This window comes from Camelina sativa, chromosome 4, assembly GCF_030686135.1.
Source record: "Camelina sativa cultivar CO46 ecotype springtype chromosome 4, ASM3068613v1".
NCBI lineage: Eukaryota > Viridiplantae > Streptophyta > Magnoliopsida > Brassicales > Brassicaceae > Camelina > Camelina sativa.
The window spans coordinates 17,994,362-18,006,617 of NC_141883.1; the positions used below are offsets into that span (position 1 = coordinate 17,994,362).

The 12,256-nt window shown below is 35.2% G+C and overlaps 1 protein-coding gene across 1 annotated transcript; it reads right to left on the minus strand.

The window, feature by feature from the left end:
- Positions 1–7,672: 7,672 nt before the first annotated feature.
- Positions 7,673–9,945, minus strand: LOC104783829 (uncharacterized protein At1g24485-like). The gene is made up of 5 exons (XM_019244299.2): positions 9,864–9,945; positions 9,228–9,738; positions 8,466–8,995; positions 8,255–8,302; positions 7,673–7,959 (listed from the first exon to the last, which is right to left on the minus strand). Exons 1-3 carry the CDS (start codon positions 9,925–9,927, stop codon positions 8,563–8,565), a joined length of 1,008 nt encoding a protein of 335 aa, XP_019099844.2. The 5' UTR covers positions 9,928–9,945; the 3' UTR covers positions 7,673–7,959; positions 8,255–8,302; positions 8,466–8,562.
- Between the last annotated feature and the right edge of the window lie 2,311 nt (positions 9,946–12,256).

The window sequence follows — 12,256 nt, forward strand, 5'->3', positions numbered from 1 at the left end:
AGCTATTTACATATTGGTGTCACAAACTTATATTCAAGTACTTTAAAAACCAATTTAGATAACTGTGAATTCATTAAATACATACATATATAGATATGAGAACATACAGTAGTCATATGAATATAGCTAGAGAACTAGTATATAATTCTATAATAACGTAAAACATTAATATTTAATTATTTATACATCAGAATGTCATTATGTTTTTTTTTTATGGTAGACTTCTAAACAATCACTGGCCTTACATTACAAATTAGAAATGTAGAAGTCATGAAGGAACTTGATTATTTAATAAAAATGATTGAAGCTTTAAGTTTTGTCCAACTCATTTGGTTGACTTAGCATACAGTGGGCATATTGAAGTCAACCACATTTGTTTTCTTCACAAAGACTTTAAAAGTAAACAGCTCAAGTTTACACACTTTTATATATACGTTCATTATATTAGTAATGTATGTCTTTGTAATAAAGTAAAAAGAAAAAAAAGATATTCAACATAGTGGGAACAAAATGTTTGGATAATTTCATGTGCTCAGTCGATTTTATTGTATATCAAATTCAGTATTATTCATAAAGGTTGGACCTGGTGTAGGGATGAACCGATGAAGTATAAATTAAAAACAAGAAATAAGGCAACTGGGAGCCAGATGGATGGTCCATGCATCCTAATAATCTATTTTTTGTGGTCTTATGTTTTGAATGCAAAATCATGTGTTTAGGAACCCGAACTAACTGTTTTATTCATACTAAATGGTTCTCATGATTTGCTAGTTAGGTAACTATTGTAACAAAATCCACAAAATATTCATTTAAGTGAGATTTAGGCTAATAATTATAATATTTTCTTCAGTTGTGATATTTTTGAATTTTTTGTCCATTAGTTTACTACATATAGTTTTCTCGACGAATACCAATTGTTGATCAATAATCTCTATATAATTATTTAAAAATATTATTAGAAATTTAACCCTACTATTATTTAGCATATTATAAAAATGTCATTATATTTTAATTAATTTAATAACAAACAAAAGAAAAATTTATATTGGTTTATAAAATAATAAAACAATATTTTTAAATTATTTAACAGATTCCATTTATTTTTTCAGAAATCTAAGAAAACTATAACAAACTATTTAGAACAATTATAAAACTTAATTTTGTTTATAAAACTAAGATTAAATATTTGCATCCCTAAATCGTTTATTAATGACATATATATTTTAAAACTAAGATATATCATTGCTTATATTTAAAAAAATTCAAAAATAGAAAATATTATATCAAATTTATTAAATATTTTTTCCGCACTGCACATCGATGCAATGACATCTTATTAAAATCTAAGGAATCAAAATTTTTATATTTATTCAACATAGTATATACAACTAAAAATTTTAAAAAGTTAAATCGAGATTTCTAAATATGACATTTTCAATGCGAGTTTTGTTTTATTTTCTGGATTTACCAAATTTATATAATTCATGGATTTGAATATTGTATTATGTAGATACCAATAGCTTGAGGGGCTGCGGTCCTGAGAGTGGTAGAGGAGATGGAGGTTGTCCTGAGGGGACGGGGGGTCTCAGAGTGAGATCGGTATGGCTTGAAAGTTGCAACGTAAGAGTAGATGAATTGGGAAAAGTATGAAGAACGTGGCGATAAGCGTAGTAATCGGATGCAGATCTCAAAGATTGATGGGGGTTCATTCTCGGATTTCCCTTTTTGTCTTGGGTGGGAGGGCCGGGATTGTGCTGGCGTGGGGGGTGGGGGGGCAGAATTGTTTTGACTAGTAGGGTCGGGTGGTGGTGCTCACTAGCCCTGTGACAAATCCGGATATCCGGGTTTTTTGGTATATCTGAATCCGGATTCGGATCTGTCGGATATCGATTTTTGCTATCCGTATCCGGAATCGTCAGCGACGGATATCCGACCACCGGATACCTGACAAAAATACCAGATACTCGTGGATATCCGAATCCGGTAGAAGATCCGCCTCAAAAAACAACCGATATAGTGGGTCCATGTTGTTTTTGTTAATAAAAGATTAGCTCAAACGAGCCAATGGGAAGAAAAATTGTTTAAATACATAACATTATGCGAAAATGTGCGCGCATGGCGTGCCAAACAATCCGCTTTTATATTTGCAATTCTATAAATAAAAGATAAGGTAAAAGAAGAAAACTCCTCCCTGTACATCTTGATAGCGTCGAGGTATGTCGAGAACACTGGTCAGTCATGTGGCAAAGACACCATCTTCACCAAATCTGAGTAGAACGCCACGTCACGGTAGTCATACCTGATCATGCACCGCATAGCACAAATGAAAGCTTCGACTTCGACATGTAAGGGGGAAAGGCTTCGCCAGAAATTGGAAGCTCCCATCCTCGGCGTCGGATCCTGAAATTGGGTACAGAACCATCTTGTGCCTACAAACGAATCACCCGCTTTCCAAGATCCATCAACAAAACAGCCTCATGCGAGAGTTGGGGTCAATTGGGCGGGCGGTGGAAGCCTCATCCTCACCCTCCTCCTAAGCCTGCTGCCATGTGGCAGCCTCATCCTCACCCTCCTCCTAAGCCTGCTACCCGAATCACCTCCTCTGGCCGCTCATCTTAATTCTCAAAAAACGCGTGCATTTCTTGCTTTCCATATATACCACAAAATCCATGGGAAGCTCGAGACATGAGAAGTCGGACTCTTAGTGCCCAAAAAATGATCCATCTTGAGATACACGGACTCCGTCGGAAAGGAGTGTGGCCCCACCAGTACCTGAGATAACGCCCAAACCTGGTGCGCCGGTGGACAAAGAAACAAGGCATGATTGACTGTTTCCTCATCGGCACCACAACGAGCACAACCCAAATCACAAGCAATACCACGCTGATGCAAATTTTCCAAAACCGAAATGCACTCTAATAGTACCTGCCACTTAAAGTGTTGAAGTTTGGGCGGACAACGAACCTGCCAAACACTGGCTAGGAGATGAGTAAGCTCCAGCCCGCCACCAAGTGCCTGAAAAGGCCCTGGGAATATGTGTCGTATGATATCCAGACTTAACCGTATACCTCCCATTCTTCGTAAATTGCCAACCGAGAGAATCCTCCATTGGACAACTTCCTAAAGGTAAAGCCCCTATCAATGCAACATCGAAGGGATCAAAATGCTCATTAAGAAAATCCAGCCGCCACGAGATTTTTTGACGATCAAGTAAGTGAGAAATTTGAAGAGAAGGGTCCTTAAACGAACCCTTGCTACAGGCTGGTCTCGGGAATTGAACCGGTATCCAAGGATCAGTCAATATAGAAATGGACCCTCTAGACCCAACTCTTTTAATAAGTCTTTTGTTTACCAGAGAGCGAGCAGAAACAATACTCCTCCACCCATATGAGGGAGAGTATGAACGAATCAGTTTCATGGGATTCGTATTCCTATAATACCTACTTTTAAAAATCTTGGCGAACAATGAGTCCAGAAACTCAATTAGCCGCCATAATTGTTTTGCCAACAAAGACGAATTAAAATCATCCACAATCCAAAAAGCCAAGCCGCCCAAATGTTTATTACAACACAAGCTAACCATAGTGGGTACTTTATTATTATTAAAAAAAACCCTAGCTTGTCTTCGAAAGTGAAGTGTCAACGTTATTTATAGAAGAGGAATCAACTTTTTTTTTTCTTTCATTCCATGTGGGACAAAATTATGAGAGGCTGACTTATTATTATGTTTTGAGGTCCACGATCCACAGCCCACATCTCACTTCTCACTCCCTATATCCCACATCGGTAGGTTTAACCTGAGATCCCCCAAGATTTCTATATATATATCGATTAGGAACCAAAATAAAGACAAAACATTTATATATATATCGGGATATATGACTGGAGCTGGATATCCGAGTTGCCAAATTTTCGATATTTGGATCCGTATCCGTTTTAAACAGATATTAAATTTTGGTATCCGAATCCGAGTCCGATATATCGGATGTCTGGTTTTTTGGAGCGGATTTTCTTAGATACTGGATCGGATAATTGGTCTTAGGTCTACTTACCGCTGCAATTGTGGTGTGAGGCGTTTGGCAAATAGCCTGCTGTAGTTTCAGATTTAAGGATGAATCTATTATTAGATGGGAAAAGAATAGTAACACCCGTGTCTTGGAATAAAAGTGGAAGAACCGATCAATTTATGTTAATTATCAAATTGACCAGTTTGGTTTAAGTTCACCCGGTTTAGGGCTGGTTTTGGAAATCCCTAAGTGATGGTTTGTAATGCTTTAGACGCCTCTTCTCTCTTTTTTTGTGGCTGTTCTTCATTGTGGGTGTTGAGAGAAAGAAAGAGAGAGAGAAGAAGAAGAAGAAGAAAGTCTTGTTGTGGTGTGAAGAAGATTTAAGGAGAAAGCAGAATCGTTAGGGTTCAGAAGAAAATAGATTATACATAGCAAATCGTACCCAAAGGTAGTAAAATTTGGTTGAGTTATACATAAGCCTTGTATCTAGATGCTCATTTTCACGGATTTGGATTTGAGTTAATAATCGAGGAGATATCTGCAGTTTAGTAAGGTGCTTCGTCTCATACGCGAACTGAGACCAGCGAGGATTGTAAGTATGATCGTGGTCTCTTCTATTACACGATCGGCACAAGATTTTGTGGTAAGATATCCGACGTCTAGGGATAGCTTTTCACTGGAGGAATTTGATAGTTAACAGTTGATTTTGTTTTTTAGGGTTTCGTCTTTAAGACTGAAGTTTTCTGTTATTTATGTCAGTTTTTCTTCAATGTTGTTTTTGTTTTGTGACTTGTTGTAGGGAGTTACTGAGATGTTGCAGATGCAAGGAGAGTCTTTCATGACTGTATTTGTTATTTGAATCACCTTGATAAAGTGAGTGTGTGACCATGAGCTTATCTAAACGATTGGATTGTGTAATCATGGCAATGAGAAGAAGGATGATCTAGGATACTAGTTTGGTTTATATGTTTCCGCTGTCCATTTTGATGTTTGTTTATATTAATTTGAGTTGGTTATGTTGGTTTATATTTTGAATTGTAATTAATTATTATGTGATATTTAATTATATTATAATTATATATATTTTTTTAAATGAAACGGGTTGTTTCGATTTCACATGTGTCAATCACGTCATGAAAAATTATTAGTTGTTTTCCACCGTAGCAGCAAATGTGTTATATTACACAAATTCATAAGTTTTAGTAGTAAATTTGTTTATTTTGTTGAGGTATGAATCAGAATAATGGTATAGTTGGTGTACGAATCAGAACAATGGTATAGTTGGTGAACGAATCTAATATAGTTTAGTTGAGGTATGAAAAAACTTTTGTTTCTTGTGCTCGGCGGTCGATAGTATTGAGTTTCTCATCCTTTTCTTTTATCATCATTTAATTAAACTAGATTTTGTTTTAAACATATACTCTTTTCTTTTCTTTTAAGCACAAAAAGTCTTCCATTTTTTATGACTCGAGTAAATGATTCTAGTGCTTTGAAAAAAGTACCATCTTTGATTTCCAGACTCCATCCCTTTGAACAAATTTACTACAACAACAAAACGGAGAAGGAATGATAGTAATGCATATGAGAAATAGCATATTATAATGTCCCTACTCTCATCAGATTTGGTCGCAACTCACAACTGGTTTCCTAGGGAGGCACTCCACTTCTCCATGGGACCAAATTCAGACGCTCCTCTCAGACACATCCCTTGGACAACATTAGCTGATTTTTCTGCGATACTCCTTCCAGACGGCAATCTATTCCATCTGGAAAGAGCGTAACAATCGCAGACACGGCGAAAACCCCATCTCTGCAATTCGCTTTACACGGTTAATGGACAAGACAATTCGGAATCGACTTCTGCTCCTCCTTCGCTCTGGAAACAAGAAATATACAGACATCCTTGTGTCGTGGTTTGCTACTTGCCTCTAGCTCTATTTAGCTACTCGAAATCTTTAGAACAAAAACTCGGAAAACTCTTGTAAGAAACGGCTTTTTTGGTGAATAAATTTTACATTCATTCAAAAAAAAAACAACATATTCTAAATTTAACATTGGCCGCCTGGGTTCACGAGTAGCATTGGCCGGGGGTTCAAAATTTAACATGGTATTCTTCGGTCTTAGGAGATTAGTCTTTGCACCTAAGAAACTTTTAAAATCACTCATGAGTTATCAAAAATAATAATAATAATAATAACATATTCTAAGTTTTTTTTAGTTTTTTCTATTTCCATGTTTAACAAATAAAAAATGCAAGTATAATATCCTCAAGTAACATATATATATGAAATAAAATATTTACTTTGAATCAACTATCTGACTATAAGTAATGAATAAAAGCTAAAATTATTAAAATTGAACATTACAAAAATAGTCAATAAACTAAAATCATTGAAAAGAAAATTGTAACATAATATATAAATTGTGTACCAATAATAATCAATTTACATTTCAAATTTACGTTGTATTTTTCCAGATCGTGTATTAGAATAAACTTCTCACCTCAATAGGAATTCAAAAATGTTAGAGATATAGCGTACGAGAGATCGAGAGATCGCATATTTGAATTATCATTGTATGAGAGTTCACATCTTCCTCGAGACGCAAGAGAGATCAGAGAGGAACGTAACGTACATTGAATCGCTACCGTCTTGGCCATTAGTTTTGAAGATGTGTTTTTTGAATCGATTTGAATAGCTTTGAAGGTCAGAGGAACGTAATGTACGAGAGATCACATCTTCCTCGAAACGCAAGAGACAATTGGGTAATATCGTCAAGGCACGCAGGCTATGACATTCACAAGAGTATCGTTTGGCAATGAGGAAAACAAAGATGGTGCCTCATTATAAGATATTGGCGTAAGCTCTTAATTTTTTAAAGCAACAGAGCTGATTCTAATTTTATATTATGAAGGATGGAGCTGCACTAATTTATAAACAATATTAGTAAATTAACACTTTAATTCTCTTTCTTTTTTGTATCAACACTTTAATTCTCTTTCCTTCATGAGTTTTCTTGGTTTTTTTGTTTTCAAATTTTCTTTGTTAATTTTTGTTTTCTCCTCTTTTATTTGTTAATTTTATTTTCCGTTTTCATATTCTTTTTAATTATTGTATCCCTTCCAAATAGTAATACTGTTAGTAAACATGGGTCCAACTTAAAACTGATTGGCAATGAGTGAAAAGATCCATGTACTATATATACTGCCCCACAAATCTCTGTTCTCTCGATGTGGAATATATATCTTAATACACCCCACAAATCTCTGTTCTCTCGATGTGGGATATATATCTTAATACACCCCCCCCCCCCTCATGCTCAGAACTGGACATCTGAAGCGTGAAGTTTGTGGGACTATACATTCATGGGTGAACACACAATCGAGAGAAATTTACTATGGACTCTGATACAATATAGAAATGCATACGGAAGAGTAAAACAGAATAGAGAGAATAGAGAGAAACTGTGTATTATTTAACAGCTAGTTTTTATCTTTTTCATAGAAGCCATATTTGTATGTCTCTTGTATTTTCAGATCTAAGAGAAATAATATACAATTTCTCTCTATTCTCTTTTACTCTTCCGCATATATTTCTACAGTACATATGTTGAATAGATGAAAGATTTCAAATTCAACATTTAAATTGAAAACGATAAAAACAAAATGTAAATAGCTATATATTTGACTACACTTTTTTTTTTTGGGGGATTGAGAGATATTCACGTGACAATTTAGCATCGACAAATTTAAAATTTTAAGTATCATTCCAGGTCGTCATCGACGAAGCTGGTCCATGTTGATGATGATCATCTTGATGAACGACATATGAATCGTTTACGCCAATTAGCTCATCGATATCATACATACCCGGGTCATCATGTCCTGGGTGGCTTGCATCGCTCGCCAATTGCTGTCCAACTAAAGGTGATATCCCTGTCACTTTCCCAGGCCCTTAAGAAATAAGACAACCCCAAAAATATACTTCAGTGATCAAATATAAAAGACGGTATAACATTGTTTGCCCCACCTAAAACGTCGTCATGGAAAGGAGTCAAAATGGTTTTAATTAACAACATTTATATTCAAACTCACTGCAAACGAAGTAAAAGGGATAATATTTAGATTTATGTCTGATTAATAGTGACAGTCTCAATAAATCATCTAGGTAGCGAGATATTGAACCAAATCACCAATCAATTAAAAATAACCATAGAATAAAATTGGAGTATAGTTTGCAAGTACAAACCTCCCACTGCCTTGTTTGTTCGTGTTTCCGTTCCTCCAGAACCTATAACTGTAACCAAATAATAACAAAGTTGTAGTATTTAATAATAAAATTACAGTAAATTTATCATGACTCATTCCATTCCATATATACTATTGTCCGAACCTATACAGTGATCTTCATGTTCAAAGTTTAGTTATTTATTTCAAAAGTAGTCAGAAAGTATACTTACCTTCCGAATTATCATTGCTATCGCCGCTTTGTCCTCCACCACCACTGCCGCTTTCTCCTCCTCCATTATCGCCACCGTCTTGGCCATAACTTATCGATTATAGCTCCAAAGAATTGATAATAGGAGGCAAAGTAGAGTCATCCGTAGACTGAAGGACCACTTGGGAAACTGACGTGGCCACCACATCTCTTACGACAACTTGAGTCACTTTCCCGAACACCGGTACGATGGGGCCTGAACCCACTTCGTTGGTATCTAAGAAAATGTTGAACGACCGTGTTTGAGTCCGACCTAGACTCTGAGGCTCCGAGAAGTATAGAGCCAAGTAAACCGGTAAGCCCGCTAAGGGTAGTGTGTCGTCTGATAGAATTAAGCTGGCTGCTGACAAAGCCTTTGACATTACAATCTCGGGCGGCTTGTTTGACGCGCCAGAATTGTCGATGGATGGGGCTGAGGTCGTTAATTCGCTGATTGTTGGGTCGTTGGAACTTGACTGGAACCATAGCCTACCGTACGGGTCTAAAAGGTAGCTACAATATTTTTGCAAGAAAACTCAATAGTCAAATGAGAATGTAAATGATTTTTTTTTTAATTCATATACTATATTAAATAAACGTAAACTAAATTCAGAAAAACCTCCAAAGTATCACACAAAAAATGTTAGTCCACTTTAAATAAAACAAACAAAATTTTATTTCGGTTTTTTAAAATGTCAATAAACAGATTAACTTAATTTGAATTAGTTAGAGTTAACTGGATTACCCTATAAGCTCTTTGGCACCATACGCATATCTTTGTCGGAGAACGAGACCTTCGTCAGGACCAAGATCGTCATACATCCCAGCGTCCAAACTATAAACTTCAATAGATGATATAAAAGTATCATCCGAAGGCGACGTACGGATTAGGCAAACGCTGATATTCTCACTCGCCGGAGCATATATCACCTCCGAGACAAACAGTGAATCAGTAACAACATTGTCAAGGTGTTTCCCATCGTAAACAACGTTAAACGACGGTGGCGACGACTTCTTGTCGTAGTTCCCGTAGTAAAACAGCGTTCTCACGAGGGTTTTCCCGCCTTTCGTCGCCGGAATGTTTGTGTAGCAGTTGGTTTGACCGGAAGAGAAGTATCTGAGGTTGTTGATCGGCTCTGTAAGGTTACCCGGAATTTGGAACGACTCACCCGTAGTGACGAAGCCTTTGTCTCCGAGCCATGTTACATTGTCAGCGTCCACGTAGGATCTCGAAGCTCCACAGTCGATGCTTATATCTAATGATAATGCAGAGATAAGAAAGAAAAAAACGATTAAAGACCAAAAAATACAATCGAATGAGCTCTTTAGTTTAAGATAACAACGAAGATTAATGCATGGAGAGACTAGTGTTGGTACGTACTCTCTGCGAGAGAAAATGTTATGGTGGTCAGAGAGAGGAGTGTGAGAAGAAGAAGCGTAGCCATGCTATGAAATGAGCTACTTAGCGTAATACACGAATGCATCTATATATATATATATATATCATTTATAATTGCATATTTATATATATGGTTGACTTAACGTATTGACGTATTTTGATATTATTATACACGTTTATTCGCACAATGTGTTTATAGTTGACTACGAGTAAATGGACTATATGATTTCTGAAATTTTGGTTTTATCATGCTATGATTATGAGGTCAGGAAACGAAGAAGGTCATTGACCTTAATAATTACTATCGATTTACGGGTGCTCTAATTAAAATTCACTTTAGTCACTTTCAATTGAAAAACATTTTGATTTATAGGGTATTTCTCTTTAATTATACTGTTTAGCTATTTAAATACATACATTTTCGGAAAGGTGCAAGTGATCACTAATTTGTCGGAGATTTGATTTTGTTTTTTTTAAACAGCAATAAATGGTAAAGAGAAAAAAAAAAAAAAAAAAAAAAAAAAAAAAAAAAAAAAAAAAAGAGAGAGAATATCAAATGAATTCAAACTTGAGTTTGTGAAGAAATAATTCACACTTTATCAGTTTGGTCCAGCTTATCTGATTGAGTGAATTTGGTCTAATATTTTGGGGTTGACTCCGTGTGGAGTGGATATTTTGTGAGTTTGTATATTGTTATGGGCCCATTAATAGAAACTTTGAAAGTAAATATTCATCCAATATTTTGTTCTTGTTGTTGTTTTTTTATATCAGGTTCATCCGATTTATAATTGATATATACGTAAATACGTCTGTACAATATCAATGTAGTTATGATTCATGAATATTCAAATCTGTATGGTTGGAATTTCATGTGTTCAGCCGACTTGCTCGCATATTAGTCGTAATCATAGGTTGAAATTGGTGTAGGGTTTCGAACGTCGACTAAGAAATAAATAGTTATATTAGGAGAATGTCTCAGTTTTGTCTTTTCTTAAGTTGTCCACGGATTTTTTAATTCCTAGAGAGACTGAACATAGAACTCGATAGAGACTCTTAATTTGCCCTGCCTATCCTAATCTATCGGTATAATGGTTCAGTTACTTAAAATTCAAAATTTCATTAATGAGTAACATGCATAATAGTAATCGATAAGGCGATAACTAGTTTAGTGGTCATAAAGGTCTAGAAATTAAACAAACCTCAAAGATCTTTTAATAAGCATAAAATATATGGGAATGTATACATGATAGTTATGGATAACTAGTATTTATAGTGGTCATAAGGGTCTACAAATTAACTAAATGGCGCTACGTAATGTTCCAAATGTGGTCCATGAAAAAAACTTTCAAATGATCCCACACGACATGGTTGACTCTGTAAGTGTGTGTATTTGGGCAAACTCAAGTTGAAGATGAAGTTTAGGAAGCGGTACAAAATATGTCTGCACAAGCTTCTGTCTTGGCACATGCATCTGATGCATGCACAAGCCTCTGTTCGACAAAAGAGCATCAAATGCCTGTTGATTTTGTCTGTATGTCTTGGTTGTGAAGATATATTTAAGGCATGTTTTAGGATATTACTTGGAGGTAAAGTACGAAGAAAAAGGAAGCTTGAATATATTTAGAAGATTTAATGAGATTAGGAAATATTCGTTTAACAAAGAATAAAGTTAAATGGAATATTTCTTCTTGATTTTAGGAAAGTTGTTAGCCTTATGAGAGTCACGAAATCTCTTAAATATAGAGGGTATATGACTTAGAAACTTAACTCTCCAGAACGTAAAAAGAGAGGAAAAACCTTGTAAGTCTTTTGGCATCTTTGGGGAGAAAAGGGTGAGGGTTTTTGTATTTAATTGAGAGTCATGGGTGTAAATCATTGTTGTTGATCTTAGGGATCTCTTAGTGGATTGGAAATAAATTGGGAACAAGCTAAGAGAAGATCTTAGGTTTGTATAAGTCCAATATTGAGCACTAACTGTAATTGTGCTCAAGAAGTATTTGCAACAAAGTTTGAGGACGTAGGCATTTGTTGAACCTCGTTAAAAATTGTGTGTCTCTTGTCTCTTCTACACTACCAGTCTCTTCAACAAAATATCTGGTGGTCGATAGGCTTTGATTCAAGAGAAATACCCTAAAATAGCACTAAAACAAGTTTTATTGACAATTATAGCACACACATTCCATAAATTTCTAAAATAACACTATTTAACACATTAAAATATTTAAAATTAATTTTTAGAATTTTTTTTTTAGGTTTGGGTTCTCAATTTCACATCTTGGATATAGTTTTGAGGGGTAGGGTTTAATATTTTGAATATAGGATTTAATTTTGAAAGATTAATTGGTGTTATTTTTGGAATTTTAAAGATGTTGTGA